The sequence below is a fragment of the Oncorhynchus kisutch genome, unplaced genomic scaffold (genome assembly GCF_002021735.2).
Source record: "Oncorhynchus kisutch isolate 150728-3 unplaced genomic scaffold, Okis_V2 scaffold1150, whole genome shotgun sequence".
Taxonomy (NCBI): domain Eukaryota; kingdom Metazoa; phylum Chordata; class Actinopteri; order Salmoniformes; family Salmonidae; genus Oncorhynchus; species Oncorhynchus kisutch.
The window spans coordinates 36,884-64,639 of record NW_022263095.1 but is presented as its reverse complement, the minus strand read 5'-3'; the positions used below and the strand labels follow the sequence as shown (position 1 = coordinate 64,639).

General features: G+C 43.5%; 1 protein-coding gene across 1 annotated transcript; it reads left to right on the top strand.

Moving 5' to 3' along the window:
- Positions 1 to 414: 414 nt before the first annotated feature.
- LOC109885176 (histone-lysine N-methyltransferase NSD2-like) lies at positions 415 to 27,058 on the top strand. The gene is made up of 11 exons (XM_031817790.1): positions 415 to 427; positions 623 to 802; positions 1,422 to 1,578; positions 2,335 to 2,537; positions 15,834 to 15,937; positions 16,108 to 16,377; positions 20,618 to 20,734; positions 22,041 to 22,182; positions 22,322 to 22,428; positions 23,034 to 23,235; positions 26,267 to 27,058. The coding sequence occupies exons 1-11, from the start codon at positions 415 to 417 to the stop codon at positions 26,428 to 26,430; spliced, it is 1,659 nt and encodes a 552-aa protein (XP_031673650.1). The 3' UTR covers positions 26,431 to 27,058.
- The last annotated feature ends 698 nt before the right edge of the window (positions 27,059 to 27,756 follow it).

Below are 27,756 nucleotides of genomic sequence, written 5' to 3'. Positions count from 1 at the left end.
AGTAAAAAACATGGCTGAAATTGTTGCAGCTTCAGCATGGACAACTGATAAACACCTGCCGTCTTTCCGCTGCAGAAGGGAGGAGAGCGACTATGGGCACCAATCGCACAGGCACCTGCGGTCTTTTTCTTTTTTACACAGCATGGCCATCTTGAGTCATTTGGGTCTTAATTATTCAATCAAACAGTGTGCTTAAAGCGTCCGACATGCTCAGTGCAAATAGTTTATTTTATTCAAAAACACAGGGTGGAACAATTAAAATTGATTGGTCTGGGGGGGAAAAAATCTGCTTTAGACACAGAACTCTCGGTCGACCAACATTTATTTTGGGAGGGAGGGGGGACAGCCCTAGAGATCTGACTGTCCATGGTCTATGAGGTCAGTTGTGTTAATATCATGTGGTATATTGTAGGTATGCTGGTGTCAGGTGTGTTAATATAATGGTGTATTGTAGGTAAGCTGATGTCAGGTGTGTTAATATAATGGTGTATTGTAGGTAAGCTGATGTCAGGTGTGTTAATATCGTGGTGTATTGTAGGTAAGCTGATGTCAGGTGTGTTAATATCGTGGTGTATTGTAGGTAAGCTGATGTCAGGTGTGTTAATATCGTGGTGTGTTGTAGGTAAGCTGATGCGTTGCCTGCGCTGCCCGGTGGCGTACCATACAGGAGAGGTGTGTGTTGCGGCTGGCAGTGAGATGTTGACCCCCACCACCATCATCTGCACCAACCATTTCTCACCCAAGAAGGGCTACAGCCACCACTCGCATGTCAACGTCAGCTGGTGCTTCGTCTGCTCCAAAGGTACAGATGCACAACTACACAGATACACAGATACACAACTACACCACCAACTACACTATCAACTATACACACACTCTAACTACACAGATGCACAGCCACTAACTAGCCAACTTGTCCATTGTTTGGTCAATAGGCTGTTGGTCGACAGATCTTTTTGTTGTTGTCGCGCAGTAGCATATAGAGTGCATTCAGACCCCTTGACTTTCCCCCCCCCCTCATCAATCTACAAACAATACCCCATAATGACATCACAATACCCCATAATGAAATCACAATACCCCATAATGACAAAGCACAAAAAACAGATTCCTTATTTACATAAGTATTCAGACCCTTTGCTAAGAGACTAAATAGAGCTCAGGTGCATCCTGTTTCTATTGATCATCCTTTAGATGTTTCTACAATTGTATTGGAGTCCACCTGTGGTAAATTCTATTGATTGGACATGATTTGGAAAGACACACCTGTCTATGTAATGTCCCACAGTTGACAGTGCATGTCAGAGCAGAAACCACCACTCACACGTCAGCTACACAATTGTGTTCTGAACAGTAGTTAGTCTGTAGTCCAAGCAGGAGAGACGTGTTGCCTTGTGTTCTAAGTCTGTGTGTGTGTGTAGGTGGCCAGCTCCTGTGCTGTGAGTCGTGTCCAGCAGCGTTCCATCCAGACTGTCTGAACATCGCCATGCCGGATGGCAGCTGGTTCTGTAACGACTGCCGTGCCGGAAAGAAACCCAAATACAGAGACATCATCTGGGTCAAACTGGGCAACTACCGGTCAGTGCAGAGACCTGGCCAACTTTTTTAAATTTTATTTTTTATTTCACCTTCATTTAACCAGGTAGGCTAGTTGAGAACAAGTTATCATTTACAACTACGACCTGGCCAAGATAAAGCAAAGCAGTTCGACACATACAACAACACAGAGTTACACGTGGAATAAACAAACATACAGTCTATAATACAGTAGAAAGGTCTATATACAGCATGTACAAATGGAGGTAGGATAAGGGAGGTAAGGCAATAAATAGGCCATGGTGGTGAAGTAATTACAATATAGCATTTAAACACTGGAATGGTAGATGTGCAGAAGATTAATGAATGTGCAAGTAGAGATACTGGGGTGCAAAGGAGCAAGATAAATAAATACAGTATGGGGATGAGGTAGATAGATGGGTTGTTTACAGGTGGGCCATGTACAGGTGCAGTGATCTGTGAGCTGCTCTGACATCTGGTGCTTAAAGCTAGTGAGGGAGGTAAGTGTGTCCAGCTTCAGAGAGTTTTGCAGTTCGTTCCAGTCATTGGCAGCAGAGAACTGGAAGGAGAGGCGGCCAAAGGAAGAATTGGCTTTGGGGGTCACCAGTCAGTTATACCTGCTGGAGCGCGTGCTATGGGTAGGTGCTGCTATGGTGACCAGTGAGCTGAGATATGGCGGAGCTTTACCTAGCAGAGACTACGGGTCAGTCAGCAGTATGTTTGTGTAGAGCACTGCCTCCTCTCTCCCTTGGCCTAACTAACCCTAACCCTGTCCAGGTGGTGGCCTGCAGAGATCCATCACCCTCGGAACATCCCCACCAACATCCAGCACCTTCGCCACGAGATCGGAGAGTTCCCAGTTTTCTTCTTTGGTTCTAAGGACTACTTCTGGACGCACCAGGGCCGAGTTTTCCCCTACATGGAGGGAGACAGGGGCAGCAGGTTCCAGAAGAATGGGATAGGGAAGGTCTTCAAGAACGGTGAGCTGGAATATACAGCCCGCCCCCCATCTTGATCATATTGTATCCTCTAAGCCAGGGTTTCCCTATCTCTGTCCTGCCACTCCCCCACCCGTTAGCCGTTGTGTCGTGCCAATGAACAGCCCTTAGCTGTTGTATATTGGTATATATATTAGCCATTGTATATTGGTATATATATTAGCCGTGGTATATTGGTATATATATTAGCCGTGGTATATTGGTATATATATTAGCCGTGGTATATTGGTATATATATTAGCCGTGGTATATTGGTATATATATTAGCCGTGGTATATTGGTATATATATTAGCCGTGGTATATTGGTATATATATTAGCCGTGGTATATCGGTATATATATTAGCCATTTTATATCAAATCAAATCAAATTTATTTGTCACATACACATGGTTAGCAGATGTTAATGCGAGTGTAGCGAAATGCTTGTGCTTCTAGTTCCGACAATGCAGTAATAACCAACAAGTAATCTAACTAACAATTCCAAAACTACTGTCTTATACACAGTGTAAGGGGATAAAGAATATGTACATAAGGATATATGAATGAGTGATGGTACAGAGCAGCATAGGCAAGATACAGTAGATGGTATCGAGTACAGTATATACATATGAGATGAGTATGTAAACAAAGTGGCATAGTTAAAGTGGCTAGTGATACATGTATTACATAAGGATGCAGTCGATGATATAGAGTACAGTATATACGTATGCATATGAGATGAATATTATTTTTTATTTTTTTTCACCTTTATTTAACCAGGTAGGCTAGTTGAGAACAAGTTCTCATTTGCAACTGCGACCTGGCCAAGATAAAGCATAGCAGTGTGAGCATACAACAAAGAGTTACACATGGAGTAAACAATTAACAAGTCAATAACACAGTAGAAAACGAAGGGGGGGTCTATATACAATGTGTGCAAAAGGCATGAGGAGGTAGGCAAATAATTACAATTTTGCATATTAACACTGGAGTGATAAAAGATCAGATGGTCATGTACAGGTAGAGATATTGGTGTGCAGAAGAGCAGAAAAGTAAATAGATAAAAACAGTATGGGGATGAGGTAGGTGAAAAGGGTGGGCTATTTACCAATAGACTATGTACAGCTGCAGCGATCGGTTAGCTGCTCAGATAGCTGATGTTTGAAGTTGGTGAGGGAGATAAAAGTCTCCAACTTCAGCGATTTTTGCAATTCGTTCCAGTCACAGGCAGCAGAGTACTGGAACGAAAGGCGGCCAAATGAGGTGTTGGCTTTTGGGATGATCAGTGAGATACACCTGCTGGAGCGCGTGCTACGGATGGGTGTTGCCATCGTGACCAGTGAGCTGAGATAAGGCGGAGCTTTACCTAGCATAGACTTGTAGATGACCTGGAGCCAGTGGGTCTGGCGACGAATATGTAGCGAGGGCCAGCCGACTAGAGCATACAAGTCGCAGTGGTGGGTAGTATAAGGTGCTTTAGTGACAAAACGGATGGCACTGTGATAGACTGCATCCAGTTTGCTGAGTAGAGTGTTGGAAGCCATTTTGTAGATGACATCGCCGAAGTCGAGGATCGGTAGGATAGTCAGTTTTACTAGGGTAAGCTTGGCGGCTTGAGTGAAGGAGGCTTTGTTGCGGAATAGAAAGCCGACTCTTGATTTGATTTTCGATTGGAGATGTTTGATATGAGTCTGGAAGGAGAGTTTGCAGTCTAGCCAGACACCTAGGTACTTATAGACATCCACATATTCTAGGTCGGAACCATCCAGGGTGGTGATGCTAGTCGGGCATGCAGGTGCAGGCAGCGACCGGTTGAAAAGCATGCATTTGGTTTTACTAGCGTTTAAGAGCAGTTGGAGGCCACGGAAGGAGTGTTGTATGGCATTGAAGCTTGTTTGGAGGTTAGATAGCACAGTGTCCAAAGACGGGCCGAAAGTATATAGAATGGTGTCGTCTGCGTAGAGGTGGATCAGGGAATCGCCCGCAGCAAGAGCAACATCATTGATATACACAGAGAAGAGAGTCGGCCCGAGAATTGAACCCTGTGGCACCCCCATAGAGACTGCCAGAGGACCGGACAGCATGCCCTCCGATTTGACACACTGAACTCTGTCTGCAAAGTAATTGGTGAACCAGGCAAGGCAGTCATCCGAAAAACCGAGGCTACTGAGTCTGCCGATAAGAATATGGTGATTGACAGAGTCGAAAGCCTTGGCAAGGTCGATGAAGACGGCTGCACAGTACTGTCTTTTATCGATGGCGGTTATGATGTCGTTTAGTACCTTGAGTGTGGCTGAGGTGCACCCATGACCGGCTCGGAAACCAGATTGCACAGCGGAGAAGGTACGGTGGGATTCGAGATGGTCAGTGACCTGTTTGTTGACTTGGCTTTCGAAGACCTTAGATAGGCAGGGCAGGATGGATATAGGTCTGTAACAGTTTGGGTCCAGGGTGTCTCCCCCTTTGAAGAGGGGGATGACTGCGGCAGCTTTCCAATCCTTGGGGATCTCAGACGAGATGAAAGAGAGGTTGAACAGGCTGGTAATAGGGGTTGCGACAATGGTGGCAGATAGTTTCAGAAATAGAGGGTCCAGATTGTCAAGCCCAGCTGATTTGTACGGGTCCAGGTTTTGCAGCTCTTTCAGAACATCTGCTATCTGGATTTGGGTAAAGGAGAACCTGGAGAGGCTTGGGCGAGGAGCTGCGGGGGGGGCGGAGCTGTTGGCCGAGGTTGAAGTAGCCAGGCGGAAGGCATGGCCAGCCGTTGAGAAATGCTTATTGAAGTTTTCGATAATCATGGATTTATCAGTGGTGACCGTGTTACCTAGCCTCAGTGCAGTGGGCAGCTGGGAGGAGGTGCTCTTGTTCTCCATGGACTTCACAGTGTCCCAGAACTTTTTGGAGTTGGAGCTACAGGATGCAAACTTCTGCCTGAAGAAGCTGGCCTTAGCTTTCCTGACTGACTGCGTGTATTGGTTCCGGACTTCCCTGAACAGTTGCATATCACGGGGACTATTCGATGCTATTGCAGTCCGCCACAGGATGTTTTTGTGCTGGTCGAGGGCAGTCAGGTCTGGGGTGAATAATGTAGGGTAAGTAACATTATATAAGGTAGCATTGTTTAAAGTGGCTAGTGATATATTTACATCATTTCCCATCAATTCCCATTATTAAAGTGGCTGGAGTTGAGTCAGTGTCAGTGTGTTGGCAGCAGCCACTCAATGTTAGTGGTGGCTGTTTAAACAGTCTGATGGCCTTGAGATAGAAGCTGTTTTTCAGTCTCTCGGTCCCAGCTTTGATGCACCTGTACTGACCTCGCCTTCTGGATGATAGCGGGGTGAACAGGCAGTGGCTCGGGTGGTTGATGTCCTTGATGATCTTTATGGCCTTCCTGTAACATCGGGTGGTGTAGGTGTCCTGGAGGGCAGGTAGTTTGCCCCCCGGTGATGCGTTGTGCAGACCTCACTACCCTCTGGAGAGCCTTACGGTTGAGGGCGGAGCAGTTGCCGTACCAGGCGGTGATACAGCCCGCCAGGATGCTCTCGATTGTGCATCTGTAGAAGTTTGTGAGTTTGTATATTGGTATATATATTAGCCGTGGTATATTGGTATATATATTAGCCGTGGTATATTGGTATATATATTAGCCGTGGTATATATATTAGCCGTGGTATATATATTAGACGTGGTATATATATTAGACGTGGTATATATTATATATATTAGCCGTGGTATATATATTAGCCGTGGTATATATATTAGCCGTGGTATATATATTAGCCGTGGTATATATATTAGCCGTGGTATATTGTTATATATATTAGCCGTGGTATATTGGTATATATATTAGCCGTGGTATATTGGTATATATATTAGCTGTGGTATATATATTAGCTGTGGTATATATATTAGCTGTGGTATATATATTAGCCGTGGTATATATATTAGCCGTGGTATATTGACACCCCTTTGGGCCTTATTGCTTAATTATAGTATCACTTACAGTAACTGTCAACATGCGTACATAACATGGTCAAAGGTATGTGGACACCCTTCAAATGAGTGAATTAGGCTATTTTAGCCACACCTGTTGCTGACCGGTGTATAAAATCGAGCACACGGCCATACAGTCTCCATAGACAAACATTGGCAGTAGAATAGAACTCAGCGAGTGCACCGTCATTTCCAACCAGTCAGTTCGCCAGATTTCTGCCCTGCTCGAGCTGCCCTGATTCACTAAGTGCTGTAATTGTGAAGTGGAAACGTCTAGGAGCAACAACGGCTCAGCCATGAAGTGGCAGGCCACACAAGCTCACAGAACGGGACTGCAGAGTGCTGAAGTGCGTAGCGCGTTTAAATGACCTGTCCTCGGTTGCAACACTCACTACTGAGTTCCAAACTGCCTCTGGAAGCAACATCAGCACAAGAACTGTTCGTCTGGAGCTTCATGAAATGGGTTGGCAGCCACAAACAAGACTAAGATCACCATGTGCATTTCCAAGCGTTGACTGGATTGTGTAAAGCTCGCCGCCATTGGATTTTGGAGCAGTGGAAACGCGTCTTGAATCACCCTAAACCATCTGGCACTCCGAAGGGACAAATTTGGGTTTGGCGATGCCAGGAGAACGCTACCTGCCCGAATGCGTAAGTGCCAACTGTAAAGTTTGGTGGAGGAGGGATAGTTCCAGTGAAGGGACATCTTAACGCTACAGCATACAATCACATTCTAGACTATTCTGTGCTTCCAACTTTGTCGTAACAGTAAGGCCCTTTCCTGTTTCAGCATGACAACGCCCCTGTGCACAAAGCAAGGTCAGACAGAAATAGTTTGTCGATCGGTGTGGAAGAACTTGACTGGCCTTGAGAGCCCGACCTCAACCCCATCAAACACCTTTGGGATGAATTGGAATGCTGACTAAGAGCCAGGCCTAATCGCCCAACATCAGTGCCCGACCTCACTTATGCTCTAGTGCCCGAATGAAGCGGGGACTTGCTTCCAATGTTCCTACATCTAGTGGAAAGCCTTCCCAGAAGAGTGGGGGCTGTTATAGCAGCAATGTTGTCCAACATCTAGTGGAAAGCCTTCCCAGAAGAGTGGAGGCTGTTATAGCAGCAATGTTCCAACATCTAGTGGAAAAGCCTTCCCAGAAGAGTGGGGGCTGTTATAGCAGCAATGTTCCTACATCTAGTGGAAAGCCTTCCCAGAAAAGTGGAGGCTGTTATAGCAGTAAAGGGGGGACCAACTCCATATTAATGCCAGAGATGTTGGAATGACATGTTAGAGCAGTGACCACATACTTTTGATAATGTAGTGTGTATGTACAGTTGAAGTCGGAAGTTTACATACACCTTAGCCAAATACATTTAAATTCAGTTTTTCACAATTCCTGACATTTAATCCAAGTAAATATTCCCTGTTTTAGGTCAGTTAGGATCACCACTTGCGAAATGTCAGAATAATAGTAGAGAGAGTGATTTATTTCAGCTTTTATTTCTTTGATCACATTCCCAGTGGGTCAGAAGTTTTACATACACTCAATTAGTATTTGGTAGCATTGCCTTTAAATTGTTTAACTTGGGTCAAACGTTTCGGGTAGCCTTCCACAAGCTTCCCACAATAAGTTGGGTGAATTTTGGCCCATTCCTCCTGACAGAGCTGGTGTAACTGAGTCAGGTTAGTAGGCCTCCTTGCTCGCACACACTTTTTCAGTTCTGCCCACAAATTTTCTATGGGATTGAGGTCAGGGCTTTGTGATGGCCACTCCACTCCAGTCCCTCCTGCAACAAAGCACCCTCTCAACATTATGCTGCCACCCCTGTGCTTCGTGGTTGTGATGGTGTTCTTCGGCTTGCAAGCCTCCCCCTTTTTCCTCCAAACATAATGATGGTCATTATGGCCAAACAGTTACATTTTTGTTTATTCGGACCAGAGGACATTTCTCCAAAAAGTACAATCTTTGTCCCCATGTGCAGTTGCAAACTGTAGCCTGGCTTTTTTTTAATGTCGGTTTTTGAGCAGTGGCTTCTTCCTTGCTGAGCGGCCTTTCAGGTTATGTCGATATAGGACTCGTTTGACTGGGGATATAGATACTATTGTACCTGTTTCCTTCGGCATCTCCTGTTCTGGGTTCGATTTGCACTTTTCGCACCAAAGTACGTTCATCTCTAGGAGACTTAACGCGTCTCCTTCTTGAGCGGTATGACGGCTGCGTGGTCCCATTGTGTTTATACTTGCGAACTATTGTTTGTACAGATGAACGTGGTACCTTCAGGCATTTGGAAATTGTTCCCAAGGATGAAGCAGATTTGTGGAGGTCTAGAATTGTTTTTCTGAGGTCTTGGCTGATCTCTTTTGATATTCCCATGGTGTCAAGCAAGGAGGCACTGAGTTTGAAGGTAAGCCTTGAAACATCCACAGGTACACCTCCAATTGACTCAAAGGATGTCAATTAGCCTATCAGAAGCTTCTAAAGCTGTGACATAATTTTCTGGAATTTTCCAAGCTGTTTAAAGGCCCAGTCAATTTAGTGTATGTAAACTTCTGACCCACTGGATTTGTGATACAGTGAAATCATCTGTCTGTAATCAATTGTTGGAAAAATGACTTGACATACACAAAGTAGATGTCCTAACCGACTTTCCAAAACTATAGTTTGTTAACAAAAATTTTGGAGTGGTTGAAAAAGGAGTTTTAATGACTCCAACCTAAGTGTAGGTAAACTTCTGACTTCAACTGTGTGTGTGTGTGTGTGTATCACTTATTATATATGTATTTTATATCACTTATTACATATGTAGTTGTATGCTATAAGTGATATTATATTTTCATACAGTACCAGTCAAAAGTTTGGACATCTACTCATGCCATGAGTAGATGCAAAGAAAAAGCCACATCTCAGATGGGCCAATTAAAAAAAAAGATGGGCAAAAGAACAGACACTGGACAGAGGAACTCTGCCTAGAAGGCCAGCATTCCTGAGTCGCCTCTTCACTGTTGACGTTGAGACTGCGGTTTTGCGGGTACTATTTAATGAAGCTGCCAGTTGAGGCGTCTGTTTCTCAAACTAGACACACTAATGTACTTGTCCTCTTGCTCAGTTGTGCACCGGGGCCTCCCACTCTTTCTTTTCTGGTTAGAGACAGTTTGCGCTGTTCTGTGAAGGGAGTAGTCCACAGCGTTGTACGAGATCTTCAGTTTCTTGGCAATTTCTCGCATGGAATAGCCATCATTTCTCAGAACAAGAATAGACTGACGAGTTTCAGAAGAAAGTGATTTGTTTCTGGCCATTTTGAGCCTGTAATCGAAGTCATAGCTGCTGATGCTCCAGATTCTCAACTAGTCTAAAGAAAGCCAGTTTTATTGCTTCTTTAATCAGGACAGTTTTCACCTGTGCTAACATAATTGCAAACGGGTTTGCTAATGATCAATTAGCCTTTTAAAATTATAAACTTGGATTAGCTAACACAACATGCCATTGGAACACGAGTGAGGGTTGCTGATAATGGACCTATGTAGATATTACATTGAAAAATCTGCAGTTTAACAATTTCTACACTGTATTTCTGATCAATTTGATGTTATTTTAATGGACAAATAATTGCTTTTCTTTCAAAAACAAGGACATTTCTACTTGACCCCAAACTTTTGAACGGTAGTATGTGTATATATATATATATATATATATATATATATATATATATATATGGCAGCGATTACAACCTCAAGTCTTGGGTATGATTCTAAGTTAGGCACACCTGTGTTTGGGGAGTTTCTCCCCTTTTCTGCAGATCCTCACAAGCTCTGTCAGGTTGGATGGGGAGCGTCTCTGCACAGCTATTTTCAGATCTCTCCAGAGTTGTTAGATCGTGTTCAAGTCCGGGCTCTGGCAGGGCCACCCAAGGACATTCAGAGACTTGTCCTGAAGCCACTCGGGCCTAGTCTTGGCTGTGTGCTTAGGGTTGTTGTCCTGTTAGGTCAAACTTTGCCCCAGTCTGAGGTCCTGAGTGCCTACAGCAGATTTTCATCAAGGATATCTCTGTACTTTGCTCTTTCCCTCGATCCTGACGAGTATTTTTGTATTTATTATGGATTCCCTTTAACTGCTGCCCTACTCTTCCTGGGGTCCAGCAAATATAAGGCAGTTATAACATTTCATTTTAAAAGCATTACAATACATACACAGATTTCACAACACACTGTGTGCCCTCAGGCCCCTACTCCACCACTACCACATATCTACAACACACTGTGTGCCCTCAGGCCCCTACTCCACCACTACCACATATCTACAACACACTGTGTGCCCTCAGGCCCCTACTCCACCACTACACCACATCTACAGTACGTGTGTGTGTATAGTCCGTATGTTATTGTGTTTATGCATGTCTGTCCCTATGTTTGTTGCTTCACGGTCACTGATGTTCCATAATTATCTTTAATCTTTATTTTATTTTAATTATACTGCTGACATCAGTTACTTGATGTGAAATAGAGTTCCATGTAGTCATGGCTCTATGTAGTACTGTGTGCCTCCCATAGTCTGTTCTGGACTTGGGGGCTGTGAGGTGGGGTATCCATGGGTGTCTGAGCTGTGCACCAGTAATTTAAACCGACAGCTCGGTGCATTCATCTTGTCAATAACTCTCATAAATACAAGCAGTTATGAAATCAATCTCTCCTCCACTTTGAGGCAGGAGAGATTGACATGCATATTATTGACGTTAGCTCTAAAACTAGGGCCTGTAGGACCTGCCTTGCTGATAGTGTTTAAGAAGGTAGAGCAGTGCTTTATTATGGACAGACTTATCCCCATCTCAACTACTGTTGTATCAATATGTTTTGACCATGACAGTTTACAATCCAGGGTTACTCCAAGCAGTTTAGTCACCTCAACTTGCTCAATTTCCACATAATTTATTACAAGATTTAGTTCAAGTTTACGGTTTAGTGAATGATTTGTCCCAAATACAATGCTTTTAGTTTTAGACATACTTAGGACTAACTTATTCCTTGCCACCTATTCTGAAACTAACGGCAGCTCTTTAAGTGTTGCTGTCATTTTTGTCGGGCTCCTGAGCAGTCTAAGGCACTGCATCTAAGGCACCCCATTATTTCTAGCACATTCTTCCACAGCAAATCTACCATTCCAGTGTTTTACTTGCTATATTGTATTTACTTTGCCACCATGGCCTTGCCTTTTACCTCTCTTCTCACCTCATTTGCTCACATTGTATATAGACTTGTTTTTCTACTGTATTATTGACTGTATGTTTGTTTTACTCCATGTGTAACTGTGTTGTTGTATGTGTCGAACTGCTTTGCTTTATCTTGGCCAGGTCTCAATTGTAAATTAGAACTTGTTCTCAACTTGCCCACCTGGTTAAATAAAGGTGAAATAAATAAAAAATCTCAGTACAAGAGGCGTCACTACAGTCCCTGGTTCAAGTCCAGGCTGTATCACATCCGGCCGTGATTGGGAGTCCCATAAGGCGGCGCACAATTGGCCCAGCGTCGTCCAGGTTTTGGCCGTGGGGGTAGGCCGTCATTGTAAATAAGAATTTGTTCTTAACTGACTTGCCTAGTTTACTAAGGGGGGAGAAAGAATCAGTCGCTGTAGTAGCTGACGTGTATAATGTTGAGTCATCCGCATACATACACACTGGCTTCACTCAAAGTCAGTGGCATGTCATTAGTAAAGATTGGAAGAAGTAGGTGGCCTAGATAGCTGCCCTGGGGACTTCCTGATGCTACCTGGATTATATTGGTGAGACTTCCATTAAAGAACACCCTCTGTGTTCTGTTAGACAGGTAACTCTAGCCACAATATAGCATGGGGTGTAAAGGCTTAACACAAGTTTATCCAGCAGCAGACTGATCGATAATGTCAAAAGCCGCACTGAAGTCTAACAAAACAGCCCCACAATCTTTTCAGTGGAGTGGAGATGTTGTTTCCTACCTTCACCACCTGGGTCGGCCAGTCAGGAAGTCCAGAACCCAGTTGCACAGGGCGGGGTCGAGACCCAAGGTCTCAAGCTTGATGAGTTTGGAGGGAACTAGGGTGTTGAATGCTGAGCTGTAGACGATGAACCGCATTCTCACATAGGTATTCCTCTTATCCAGATGGGTTAGGGCAGTGTGATGGCGATTGTATCGTCTGTGGACCTATTGGGGTGGTAAGCAAATTGAAATGTCTAGGGTGTCTGGTAAGGTAGAGGTGATATGATCCTTAACTAGCTTCTCAAAGCACTTCATGATGACAGAAGTGAGTGCTACGGGTCGATAGTCATTTAGTTCAGTTACCTTTGCCTTCTTGAGTACAGGAACAACGGTGGCCATCTTGAAGCATGTGGGGACAGCAGACTGGGATAGAGAGATGTTTAATGTGCCTGTAAGCACACCAGCCAGCTGGTCTGCGCATGCTCTGAGTGCATGCTCAATACATTGGCCAATCGGTTGTGAAGCCAGATTTATTGGCCATTCCTTTTAGATAATCTCTCTCAACCATAAAATGTTTCAATTCCTCAATGTTTTTAGTCATTTTCTTAAACGGGTGAATGCTTATTAGTAACTGGAATAGTGTAGTGTCTGTTTGCACCTCATTACACACCACAGACAAACAAATATTATTTACGTCAACAACATAGGAATCACTACAAAACATATACACTATATTAGTCCCAGCCTTTGGTTTTCATAGATATTGCCACTATATTGTGATTATTACATCCGATGGATTTGGATACTGGTTTAAAGCACATTTCTGTAGGACTCGTAAAGATTAGTTGATTTATTTTATTCCTGTGCTGTTTGTAACTACCCTGGTAGGTTGACTGATAACCTGAACGCAGGCACTGGTAACAGTTTGAAGCTTTTTCTTGAGTGTGTAGCTTGATTGGGAAAAAAAAGAAGAAACAAAAGTTACCCAGAAAATATACCTCAAAGCATTTCACTCACTTTATCCAGATACTGACTGTCAGCACTTGGTGGTCTATAGCAGCTTCAAATCAAATCAAATGTATTTATATAGCCCTTCGTACATCAGCTGATATCTCAAAGTGCTGTACAGAAACCCAGCCTAAAACCCCAAACAGCAAGCAATGCAGGTGTAGAAGCACGGTGGCTAGGAAAAACTCCCTAGAGCTTCCCACCACAATGGTCTTTAGGTGAGGCAGATGAACCTGTAGCCATATTACTTCAACAGTATTTAACATGAGATCCTCTCTAATCTTTACAGGAATGTGGTTCTGAATATAAACAGCCATACCTCCACCTTTGGCATTTCTGTATTTTCTGTAAATTTTATAACCTCGTATTGCTACCACTGTATTATCAAAGGTATAGTCTAGGTGATTTTCATAGATGGTCAGAATATGAATGTCATCTGTTACTAGCAAATGAATGATTTCATAAACCTTGTTTCTTAAGCTACATATGTTATCATGGGCTATTTTGAGCACTTCTGGGATGCTTGTTTATATTGCTTTACTGGGAAGCTTAGCAGAAGTAGATATGGTCATGTTGTTTATGTTAGTGTAGGGTGAGCTGCACACAGTGGACTTTTTTATGGCCTCAGTGCTATCAGTCTTAAATCTGGTTCGTAGGCACATGATTACTGCATACAATAGCTGTAGGAACAGGGCAGTTAGAGGGACACATATTAGGTTACTTTGTCTTTCAACGCCCCTGGTATAATGTACATTAACTGAGCTGGGCTTGGGTCATTGATAAGTCATTGTCTCAATGTATAATTCTGTGAAGTAATCCAGGAACCCAATGATTTGTCCACAAAAGTTACACCCATTAAACTGCAATCACGTAGCCAGTTGTGAAGAGAGATTCCTGCTAAAGTGTTCAATGCCACTATTCAGCGAGGGCACAGGGCCAGATATGATGGGTCTTTTATTAGTGTCTAGCAGAGAGCCAATCAGCTCACATTTCTTGCCATGGAGCAAGAAACACTTACTTTTGGTCAAAGTTCAAAAGTAAGTGTCAATATCTGGTGTGGCCACCAGCTCCATTACGTACTGCAGTGCATCTCCTAATGGACTGCACTAGATTTGACAGTTCTTGCTGTGAGATGTCAACCCACTTTTCCACCAAGGTCCCGGACATTTCTGGGGGGAATGGCCCTAGCCCTCACCCTCCGATCCAACAGGTCCCAGACGTGCTCAATGGGATTGAGATCCGGGATCTTCACTGGCCATGGCAGAACACTGACATTCCTGTCTTGCAGGAAATCAGACTTACTGCTCGTTCTATGCGTGGCGGCATTGTCATGCTGGAGGGTCATGTCAGGATGAGCCTGCAAGAAGGGTACCACATGAAGGAGGAGGTTATATTCCCTGTAACGCACAGCGTTGAGATTGCCTGCAATGACAACAAGCTCAGTCCTATGATGCTGTGACACACCGACCACGACGGACCCTCCACCTGCAAATCGATCCCGCTCCAGAGTACAGGCCTCGGTGCAACGCTCATTCCTTCGACGATAAACGCGAATCCGACCATCACCCCTTGTGAGACCATACGGCGACTCGTTAGTGAAGAGCACTTTTTGCCAGTCTTGTCTGGTCCAGCGATGGTGGGTTTGTGCCCATAGGCAATGTTGTTGCCAGTGATGTCAAGTGAGGACCTGCCTTACAACAGGCCTATAAGCCCTCAGTCCAGCCTCTCTCAGCCTATTGCGGACAGTCTGAGCACTGATGGAGGGATTGTGCGTTCCTGGTGTAACTTGGGCAGTTGTTGCCATCCTGTACCTGTCCCGCAAGTGTGATGTACCGATCCTGTGCAGGTGTTACACGTGGTCTGCCACTGCGGGGACAATCAGCTGTCCGTCCTGTCTTCCTGTAGCGCTGTCTTTATTTATTGCCCTGGCCACATCTGCAGTCCTCAGGCCTCCTTGCCGAAGGCACGTTCACGCAGATAAGGGTTTCTGGGCATCTTTCTTTTGGTGTTTTTCAGAGTCAGTAGTAGAAAGGCCTCTTTAGTGTCCTAAGTTTTCATAACTGTGACCTTAATTGCCCATCGTCTGTAAGCTGTTAGTGTCTTAACGACCGTTCCACAGGTGCATGTTCATTAATTGTTTATGGTTCATTGAACAAGCATGGGAAACAGTGTTTAAACCCTTTACAATGAAGATCTGTGAAGTTATTATGATTTTTACTAATTATCTTTGAAAGACAGGGTCCTGAAAATGGAGGTTTCTTTTTTTGCTGAGTTTATTATTACATGTTATAAATATATTGGTTATAGTATAACTGTAAGACAACAGAATATAACAATATAATCTCTCTCCAGCGCTGTTGGAGGCGGAGACTCGCTTCAAGGAGATCAAGATGGAACGGGAGGCCAAGGAGGCGCAGGAGAACAACAGGAAACCACCTCCGTACAAATACATCAAGGTCTGAACTCTATAACCCTAACCCTTTAACGGTACTCTTAATTCTGTCGTGAAACTGTCTAACCCAGTCCATCAAACTCAGTTCAACCCAGTCCAGTTTTGATATATTCCATGTATGTAATAGTTGTTCTCCCGTGTGTGTGTGTGTGTGTGTGTGTGTGTGTTCTGCAGATCAACAAGCCATGTGGCCGGGTGCAGGTCTACACAGCCGACGTGTCGGAGATTCCCAAGTGTAACTGTAAGCCCACGGACGAGAAGCCATGTGGGTTTGAGTCAGAATGCCTGAACAGGATGTTGATGTACGAGTGCCACCCTCAGGTCTGTCCCAATGCAGAGCGATGCTGCAACCAGGACTTCACTAAGAGACACTACCCAGAGACTAAGATCATCAAGACTGCTGGCAAGGGCTGGGGCCTGGTGGCACTACGGGATATTAAGAAGGTATAGTTGCATTTGGTGCATTTGGAAAGTATTCAGACCCCTTGACTCTACATTTTGTTACTTTTACAGCCTTATTCTAAAATTGATTAATTTGTTTTTTCCCTTCAATCTACACACGATACCACATAATGACAAAGCAAAATAGCATTTTTAGAATTTTTCAAATGTATTAAAAATATCAAATTTACCAAGAATTCAGACCCTTTATTCAGAACTTTGTTGAAGCACCTTTGGCAGCGATTACAGCCTCGAGTCTTCTTGGGTATGATGCTACAAGCTTGGCACACCTGTTTTTGGGGAGTTTCCTCTCAAGCTCTGTCAGGTTAGATGGGGAGCGTCGCTGCACAGCTATTTTCAGGTCTCCAGAGATGTTCGAGTCCAGGCTCTGGCTGGGCCACTCGAGGACATTCGGAAATTTGTCCTGAAGCCACTCCTGCGTTGTCTTGGCTGTGTGCTTAGGGTCATTGTCCTGTTGGAAGGTGAACCTTTGCACCAATCTGAGGTCCTGACCGCTCTGGAGCAGGTTTCCATCAAGGATCTCTGTACTTTGCTCGGTTCATCTTTCCCTTGATCCTGACTAGTCTCCCAGTCCCTGCCACTGAAAAACATCCCCACAACATAATGCTGCCACCACCATTCTTCACCATAGGGAGTGGTGCCAAGTTTCCTCCAGAGGTGACGCTTGGCATTCAGGCCAAAGAGTAAACTCTTGGTTTCATCAGACCAGAGAATCTTGTTTCTCATGGTCTATGTCGTTTAGGTGCCTTTTTGGCAAACTCCAAGTGGGCTGTCGTGCCTTTAACTGAGGAGTTTCTTCCGTCTGGCCACTACCATAAAGGCCTGATTTGGTGAAGTGCTGCAGAGATGGTTCTGGAAGGTTCTCCCATCTCCACAGAGGAGCTCGGGTGTCAGTGACCATCGGGTTCTTGGTCACCTCCCTGACTAATGCCCTTCTCCCCCAATTGCTCAGTTTGGCCGGGTGGCCAGCTCTAGGAAGAGTCTTGGTGGTTCCAAACTTCTTCCATTTAAGAATGATGGAGGCCACGGGGTTCTTGGAACTTCAACGCTGCAGAAATGTATTGGTACCCTTCCCCAGATCTGTGCCTCGACACAATCCTGTCTCGGAGCTCTACGGACAATTCCTTCGACCTCGTGGCTTGGTTTTTGCTCTGACATGCACTGTCAACTGTGGGACCTTATATAGACAGGTGTCTTCCTTTCCAAATCATGTCCAATCAATTGAATTGACCACAGGTGGACTCCAATCAAGTTGTCGAAACATCTCAAGGATGATCAATGCAAACAGGATGCAGCTGAGCTCTATTTCAACTCTCATAGCAAAAGGTCTGAATACTTATGTAAATAACGTATTTCTGTTTAAAAATCCCGTGGGGCAAAAAAGTATTTAGTCAGCCACCAATTGTGCAAGTTCTCCCACTTAAAAAGATGAGAGGCCTGTAATTTTCATCATAGGTACACTTCAACTATGACAGACAAAATGAGAAAAGAAAATCCAGAAAATCACATTGTAGGATTTTTAATGAATTTATTAGCAAATTATGGTGGAAAATAAGTATTTGGTCAATAACAAAAGTTTATCTCAATACTTTGTCATATACCCTTTGTTGGCAATGACAGAGGTCAAACGTTTTCTGTAAGTCTTCACAAGGTTTTCACACACTGTTGCTGGTATTTTGGCCCATTCCTCCATGCAGATCTCCTCTAGAGCAGTGATGTTTTGGGGCTGTTGCTGGTCAACACGGACTTTCAACTCCCTCCAAAGATTTTCTATGGGGTTGAGATCTGGAGACTGGCTAGGCCACTCCAGGACCTTGAAATGCTTCTTACGAAGTCACTCCTTCGTTGCCCGGGCGGTGTGTTTGGGATCATTGTCATGCTGACAGACCCAGCCACGTTTCATCTTCAATGCCCTTGCTGATGGAAGGAGGTTTTCACTCAAAATCTCACGATAAATGGCCCCATTCATTCTTTCCTTTACACGGATCAGTCGTCCTGGTCCCTTTGCAGAAAAACAGCCCCAAAGCATGATGTTTCCACCCCCATGCTTCACAGTAGGTATGGTGTTCTTTGGATGCAACTCGGCATTCTTTGTCCTCCAAACACGACAAGTTGAGTTTTTACCAAAAAGTTATATTTTGCTTTCATCTGACTATATGACATTCTCCCAATCTTCTTCTGGATCATCCAAATGCTCTCCAGCAAACTTCAGGCGGGCCTGGACATGTACTGGCTTAAGCAGGGGGACATGTCTGGCACTGCAGGATTTGAGTCCCTGGCGGCGTAGTGTGTTACTGATGGTAGGCTTTGTTACTTTGGTCCCAGCTCTCTGCAGGTCATTCACTAGGTCCCCCCCCCTGTGGTTCTGGGATTTTTGCTCACCGTTCTTGTGATCATTTTGACCCCACGAGGTGAGATCTTGCGTGGCGCCCCAGATCAGGGGAGATTATCAGTGGTCTTGTATGTCTTCCATTTCCTAATAATTGCTCCCCCAGTTGATTTCTTCAAACCAAGCTGCTTACCTATTGCAGATTCAGTCTTCTCAGCCTGGTGCAGGTCTACAATTTTGTTTCTGGTGTCCTTTGACAGCTCTTTGGTCTTGGCCATAGTGGAGTTTGGAGTGTGACTGTTTGAGGTTGTGGACAGGTGTCTTTTATACTGATAACAAGTTCAAACAGGTGCCATTTAATACAGGTAATGAATGGAGGACAGAGGAGCCTCTTAAAGAAGAAGTTACAGGTCTGTGAGAGCCAGAAATCTTTCTTGTTTGTAGGTGACCAAATACTTATTTTCCACCATAATTTGCAAATAAATAAATTAAAAATCCTACAATGTGATTTTTCTGGATTTTTTTTCTCATTTTGTCTGTCATAGTTGAAGTGTGCCTATGATGAAAATTACAGGTCTCGCTCATCTTTTAAAGTGGGAGAACTTGCACAATTGGTGGCTGACTAAATACTTTTTTGCCCCACTGTATATATATATATATACATTTGCTAAAATATATACCTTTTCGCTTTGCCATTATTGTGTATTGTGACAATTTCAATTTTTTTATTTTATTTAATCCATTTTAGAACAAGGCTGTAACTTAACGCTATACCTTAATATCGTTTCGTCTCCTGGCTATGACCATGTCATAACACTTGTATTATTTCTTAAATATATTATTGATATTTATATTATTATACAAAAGGTGAAGAGAAGCTCTATTACAGTGGAGTTTTTAAAAGATGACAATCAAATCTGTCACGTGCCGAATACAACCGGTGTAGACCTTATTGTGAAATGCTTACTTACAAGCCCATAATCAACAATGCAGTTCAAGAAATAGTTAAGAAAATATTTACTAAAAACTAAAGTAATAAAATAACAATGCCTACATACAGGGGTTACTGGTACGAGGACATTTTTTGGCCTTCCTCTGACACAGCCTGGTATAGAGGTCCTGGATGTCAGGAAGCTTGGCCCCAGTGATGTACTGGGCCGTATACACTACCCTCTGTAGCACCTTACGGTCAGATGCTGAGCACTTACCATACCAGGAGGTGATGCAACCAGTCAGGATGCCCTCAGGTTCAGCTTTAGAACTTTTTAAGGATCTGGGGACCCATTCCAAATATTTTCAGTCTCCTGAAGGGGAAAAGGTGTTGTCTTTAATGATGGGAAATGATGTAAAATATATCACTAGCCACTTTAAACAATGCTACCTAATATAATGTTTACATACCCTACATTATTCATCTCATATGTATACCTATATACTGTACTCTATATCATCTACTGCATCTTTATGTAATACATGTATCACTAGCCACTTTAACTATGCCACTTTGTTTACATACTCATCTCATATGTATATACTGTACTCGATACCATCTACTGTATCTTGCCTATGCCGCTCTGTACCATCACTCATTCATATATCTTTATGTACATATTATTTATCCCCTTACACTTGTGTGTATAAGACAGTAGTTTTGGAATTGTTAGTTAGATTACTTGTTGGTTATTACTGCATTGTCGGAACTAGAAGCACAAGCATTTCGCTACACTCGCATTAACATCTGCTAACCATGTGTATGTGACAAATAAAATTTGATTTGATTTTGATTTGGTTGGACCATGATAGTTCGTTGGTGGGCAACAAGGAAATCTGTAATCAGTAATCTGATTTGGTGAAGGTATATCTGTGATCTGATTGGTGAATACTTCTCCGCAGGGTGAGTTTGTGAATGAGTACATCGGAGAGCTGATCGATGAAGAGGAATGTCGCTCCAGGATCAAGTACTACCAGGAGAATGACATCACTCACTTCTACATGCTCACCATCGACAAGGTACCCTCCCTGGTGTAGTACACTATCCTCCCTGGTGTAGTACACTATCCTCCCTGGTGTAGTACACTATCCTCCCTGGTGTAGTACACTATCCTCCCTGGTGTAGTACACTATCCTCCCTGGTGTAGTACACTATCCTCCCTGGTGTAGTACACTATCCTCCCTGGTGTAGTACACTATCCTCCCTGGTGTAGTACACTATCCTCCCTGGTGTAGTACACTATCCTCCCTGGTGTAGTACACTATCCTCCCTGGTGTAGTACACTATCCTCCCTGGTGTAGTACACTATCCTCCCTGGTGTAGTAAATTTACATTTTTGTCATTTAGCGGATGCTCTAATCCAGAGCGATTTACTGTTACTGCATTCATCTTAAAATAGCTAGGTGGGACAGCCACATATCATAGACGGCTACTTTATTAATGAAAAATATATATCAGCGTATCAGAGCTAGTAAAGGGGGAGGGGGGATTTGTGGGTGGTGCTGTGGTATTATTTAAAATACTTATTGAAGAGGTTGGGTTTCAGATGTTTTCGGAAGATGGGCAGGGACTGCTGTCCTAGCGTCAGCGTTCCACCATTGGGTTGCCAGGGCAGAGAAGAGCTGTCTGCTCCAGCATTGGAGGACCTGCCTGTCTGTGGCCGTGTCTTTGACTGCCAGAGCCAGAGGAACAGTATTGCTTTGGGGATGTTACACTCAAGATCTCTGTGACATTACAGAAAACAATACGACATACTATATAGCTATAACTGTAGCTCTAAGTCAATACTAGACATCTATAGCTGTAGCTCTACTTCAATACTACACATCTGTAGCTCTACTTCAATACTACACATCTGTAGCTGTAGCTCTACGTCAATACTACACATCTGTAGCTCTACTTCAATACTACACAGCTGTAGCTCTACTTCAATACTACACCGCTGTAGCTCTACTTCAATACTACACATCTGTAGCTGTAGCTCTACTTCAATACTACACATATGTAGCTGTAGCTCTACTTTAATACTACACATCTATAGCTGTAGCTCTACTTCAATACTACACATCTGTAGCTGTAGCTCTACGGCAATACTACACATCTATAGCTGTAGCTCTACTTCAATACTACACAGCTGTAGCTCTACTTCAATACTACACATCTGTAGCTGTAGCTCTACTTCAATACTACACATCTATAGCTGTAGCTCTACGTCAATACTACACATCTATAGCTGTAGCTCTACGTCAATACTACACATCTATAGGTGTATCAATCTTCATCTGTTACTGCATACCTCTTCACCAGCCTGACCTGTGTTTCCAGGATCGGATTATAGACGCCGGCCCTAAAGGGAACTACTCCCGCTTCATGAACCACAGCTGCCAGCCCAACTGTGAGACGCAGAAATGGACGGTGAACGGAGATACCAGGGTTGGGCTCTTCGCTGTCTGTGACATCCCTGCTGGTGAGAAATACTTATTGTAAAATACTTTACTCGATGACTTGTGTGGTTAGAGACGTCTAATGCTGTTGTCTTGTTGGTTTTGTTTATTGACATAATGTCAGGGTTAGTTGTAGTAATATTCTATTGTTGTGGTATACAGGGACGGAGCTCACCTTCAACTACAACCTGGATTGCCTTGGTAACGAGAAGACTGTGTGTCGCTGTGGGGCTCCCAACTGTAGTGGTTTCCTTGGAGACCGGCCCAAGGTGAGTTGGCTTCTCTTGGTACATACAGAAAAGACGAGTAGATTTTGAACATCCATACTTTATAACACCTTTAAGTCTGAAAGATGACCCCGTGGAACAGATGGAACTCTTGAGGTCCATCTAACAGACCTCTGACTGTTGTTTCCTGTCCAGACCTCTGACTGTTGTTTCCTGTCCAGACCTCTGACTGTTGTTTCCTGTCCAGACCTCTGACTGTTGTTTCCTGTCCAGACCTCTGACTGTTGTTTCCTGTCCAGACCTCTGACTGTTGTTTCCTGTCCAGACCTCTGACTGTTGTTTCCTGTCCAGACCTCTGACTGTTGTTTCCTGTCCAGACCTCTGACTGACTGTTGTTTCCTGTCCAGACCTCTGACTGACTGTTGTTTCCTGTCCAGACCTCTGACTGACTGTTGTTTCCTGTCCAGGCCTCTGACTGACTGTTGTTTCCTGTCCAGGCCTCTGACTGACTGTTGTTTCCTGTCCAGGCCTCTGACTGACTGTTGTTTCCTGTCCAGGCCTCTGACTGACTGTTGTGTCCTGTCCAGGCCTCTGACTGACTGTTGTGTCCTGTCCAGGCCTCTGACTGACTGTTGTGTCCTGTCCAGGCCTCCGGTTTCCAGGCCGCGGAGCCCAAGGGGAAGAAAGCCAAGAAGAAAGTGAAGAAGCGTCGGACGCGGAACGAGGGGAAGGAGTCTGAGGACGAGTGTTTCCGCTGTGGAGACGGAGGGCAGCTGGTTCTGTGTGACAAGAAGAGCTGCACCAAGGCCTTCCACCTCTCCTGCCTGGACCGAACCAAGAGACCCTTCGGTAGACCCAAACTTCTAACTCTGGATAGATGGATATTCTAATGTTATGTGTATATTATATTTCAGGGCGCTGGGACTGTGTACAGTACCAATCAACAGTTTGGACACCTACTTATTCCAGGGTTGTTCTGTATTTTTACTATTTTCTACATTGTAGAATAAGTGTTGACGTCAAAACTATGAAATAACACACATGGAATCAAGTAGTAACCAAAAAAGTGTTAAACAAATCAAAATATATTTGAAGTTCTTCAAAGTAGCCACCCTTTGCCTTGATGACAACTTTTCACACTCTTGGCGTTCTCTCAACCAAAACATTTCTGCAGCATTGAAGGTCCCCATGAAGACCGTGGCCTCCATCATTCTTAAATGGAAGCGTGGAAACACCAAGGCCTTGGTCAGGGAGGTGACCAAGAACCCGATGGTCACTCAGACAGAGTTCCTCTTTAGAGATGGCTTTTGGAAGGTTCTCCCATCTCTACAGCACTCCGACAATCAGGCCTTTATGGTAGAGTGGCCAGATGGAAACTTCTCCTCAGTAAAAGGCACGTGACAGCATGCTTGGAATTTGCCAAAAGGCACCTAAAGGAGTCTGATCATCAGAAACAAGATTCTCAGGTCTGATGAAACCAAGATTGAACTCTTTGGCCTGAATGCCAAGCGTCACGTCTGGAGGAAACCTGGCACCATCCCTACGGTGAAGCATGGTGGTGGTAGCATCATGCTGTGGGGATGTTTTTCAGTAGCATGGACTGGGAGACTAGTCAGGATTTGAAGGAAAGATGAACGGAACAAAGTACAGAGATTCTTGATGAAAGCCTGCTCCAGAGAGAAGTTTTACCTACCAACAGGACAACAACCCTAAGCACACAGCCAAAACAATGCAGGAGTGGCTTCGGGACAAGTCTCTGAATAAACTTGAGTGGCCCAGTCAGAGCCCAGACTTGAACCCGATCGAAACATCTCTGGAGAGACCTGAAAATAGCTGTGCACCAACACTCCCCATCCAACCTGACAGAGCATCTGCAGAGAAGAATGGGAGAAACTCCCCAAATACAGGTGTGCCAAGCTTGTAGCATCGAGTCCAGGCTCTAATCGCTGCCAAAGGTGCTTCAACAAAGTACTGAATAAAGGGTCTGAATATTTGTAAATAGATATTTCAGTTTATTTTTAATATATAAAAAAAAATGTCTACTTGTTTTTGCTTTGTCATTATGGGGTATTGTGATGTCATTATGGGGTATTGTGATGTCATTATGGGGTATTGTGATGTCATTATGGGGTATTGTGATGTCATTATGGGGTATTGTGATGTCATTATGGGGTATTGTGATGTCATTATGGGGTATTGTGATGTCATTATGGGGTATTGTGATGTCATTATGGGGTATTGTTTTGTCATTATGGGGTATTGTGATGTCATTATGGGGTATTGTTTGTAGTAGATTGAGGAACTGTTTTTTTAATCCATTTCAGAATAAGGCTGTAACGTAAGTGTCAAGGTATGAATACTTTCCGATTGTAATACTGGTCACTTAGAAATGTCCTTGTTTCTGAAAGAAAAGCACAATTTTTTGGTCAATTTAAAATAACAAATTGATCAGAAATACAGTGTAGACGTTGTAAATGACTATTGTAGCTGGAAACGGCAGATTTGTTTTTAATGAAATATCTACATAGGCGTAGAGGGCCATTATCAGTCCTGTGTTCCAATGGCACATTGTGTTAGCTAATCCAAGTGTATCATTTTAAAAGGCTAATTGATCATTAGAAAACAAATAACAAGTACATCAGTGTCTAGTTTGAGAAAGACACCTCACAAGTCCTTAACTGGCAGCTTCATTAAATAGTACCCACAAAACACCAGTCTCAACGTCAACAGTGAAGAGGCGACTCTGGGATGCTGGCCTTCTAGGCAGAGTTCCTCTGTCCAGTGTCTGTTCTTTTGCCCATCTTAATCTTTTCTTTTTATTGGCCAGTCTGAGATATGGCTTTTTCTTTGCAACTGCCTAGAAGGCCAGAATCCCGGAGTCGCCTCTTCACTGTTGACGCGACGACTGGTGTTTTGCGAAGCTGCCAGTTGAGGACTTGAGGCGTCTGTTTCTCAAATTAGACACACTAATGTACTTGTCCTGCTCAGTTGTGCACCGGGGCCTCCCACTCTTTCTATTCTGGTTAGAGTTTGCGCCGTTCTGTGAAGGGAGTAGAAGCCAGGCGTTGTACAAGATCTTAAGTTTCTTGGCAATTTCTCGCATGGAATAGCCTTCCTTTCTCAGAACAAGAATAGACTGACGAGTTTCAGAAGAAAGTTCTTTGTTTCTGGCATCTTTAATCAGGATAACAGTTTTCAGCTGTGCTAACATAATTGCAAAAGGGTTTTCTAATGATCAATTAGCTAATCCAAGTTTATCATTTTAAAAGGCCAACACAACGTGCCATTGGAAAACAGGAGTGATGGTTGCTGATAATGGGCCTCTGTACATATTCTATTAAAAATCAGCAGTTTCCAGCTACAAGTCATTTACAACATTAACAATGTATATACTGTATTTCTGATCAATCAATATTTATTTTAATAGACAAATATTTGTATTTAAAAAACAAGGACATTTCTAAGTGACCCCAAACTTTTGAACGGTAGTGTATATGCTGAACAAAAATATAAATCCAACAATTTCAAAGATTTTACTGAGTTAAAGTTCATAGAAGCAAATCAGTCAGTTGAAATAAATTCACTGGGCTCTAATCTATAGATTTCACATGACTGGGCATAGACCCACCTAATCAGAATCAGTTTTTACCCACAAAATGGCTTTATTACAGACAGAAATACTCCTCAGCACTAATGATCATGATAATCCATCCACCTGACAGGTGTGGCATATCTTGGCAAAGGAGAAATGCAAACAACATTGACAATTAAGCTTTTTGAATATAACATTTCAGGGATTGTTTTATATATTTCAGCTCATGAAAAAACACTACATGTTGCATTTTATATTTTTGTTCAGTGTATGTTGTTTATATTTCAGGGCGCTGGGACTGCCCGTGGCACCACTGTGACGTGTGTGGGAAGCCATCTGAGGCCTTCTGCCAGCTGTGCCCCAACTCATTCTGCAAGAACCACCAGGAGGGGGCGCTACGGCCCTGGCTCCACACCGGACAACTCTGCTGCCAGGAGCACGATGACCCCTGACCTGGAGGGGACTGACTGATCAGGTGCCTCTAAACGCTCCAAGAGAGGCCTGAAGGTCTAGACGCTGACCTGCAGCAGAACATGACCCAACTCCATAATAATGTTTTCAATATGACTGACAGCACTGTATGTCTCTCTCATCAGGGATTTTCTCAACAGCTCATTCAACCAATCGGGTCCTTCCACTCAGCTTGTACCTGTTGTTTGTCTGTAACTCGTCTGCACTGTGGTAGAAAGCACAAAGACAACATGGCACCTCAGACAGATACAGCATTAGTCTCATCATTCCTCTCCCCAGTTAGTTTTATGTGTGTGTATATGTATATATATATATATATATGTGTGTGTGTGTGTGAAAGACCAAAATGAAAATACTGGAATATTGTTAGTACCAGGTTAAAACTGTTTTTATCTGAAGTAATATCGTAAGGCACTATGGATAAGTCTTGACTTACGTTTACTATAGGCAAGTACTGCATATTGTTTTCATTTGAGTAATGTGATGCCCACCTGTTCAGAGTTATTAAAGCACAGAGCTGAAACTCCATCACGTCGCTGCTGACCTCTATATGTACCTGTGGCTTTAATACCGGAATAAAGAGGACTTTATTGAAGTTAGTTCAGTACACACATTTTTTGTCCAGTTTGTGGTCCACGATCTGCTGGAGAAAAGTCTGGAACATTTACACATTGTCTAATGACAGCTGATTCTAGATCCCTTAACCTGTCCAGGAAACACATTGAGGTGTTTTAAGAGTGAATTTATTTAAGACATGACAGGTCATAACAATGATGCAAAATATTTTATTCCAAGCCCAGCCATCCTGTCTTAGTGCAAACAGTAATAATAAAGATCACAAGGGAAGTGGTTTCAGTCTTAAGCTCTGGGCCGTTTTGCCTTAGACAGGTCCTAGATCAGACCCGCCCTGCTCATGGGGTTCTATTCAAACCGTATCGCTGAAGGTCAGTGTTAGTGGAGGCAGCATTTGTCCACTCAGAAATTACCTTTAAACGTCCCACCATCTAACACTTCAGCGATCGCTTAAACACTAACCTTCCTGACAATGTCTAGTTCAATACCCAAACACCTCCACAGCATCAGCCCCTGTTGGTTCAAGGGTTTCTAGAAATATTATTCTGACTCATTGTATGGTTTCAGGTTAAATTTCCATTCATTTTCTACTAATCATTAATGCTTGACCATTCTTTGATTGCAAGTGCTATAATGTGATTTCCAAACTACAAATTAAATACATGGCTTATGCTTCAACAAAAAACAGTTGTCAGGTGTGATTTTGTTGAGGCTATGAGCATGTCTAGAGTTAA

Bases quoted from the DNA above. Each gene is read 5' to 3' on its own strand.
- LOC109885176 (XM_031817790.1), top strand. The intron at 1,579-2,334 runs GTCAGTGCAGAG...AACCCTGTCCAG, and splicing joins GTCAAACTGGGCAACTACCG to GTGGTGGCCTGCAGAGATCC. The intron at 16,378-20,617 runs GTATAGTTGCAT...ACTTCTCCGCAG, and splicing joins CACTACGGGATATTAAGAAG to GGTGAGTTTGTGAATGAGTA.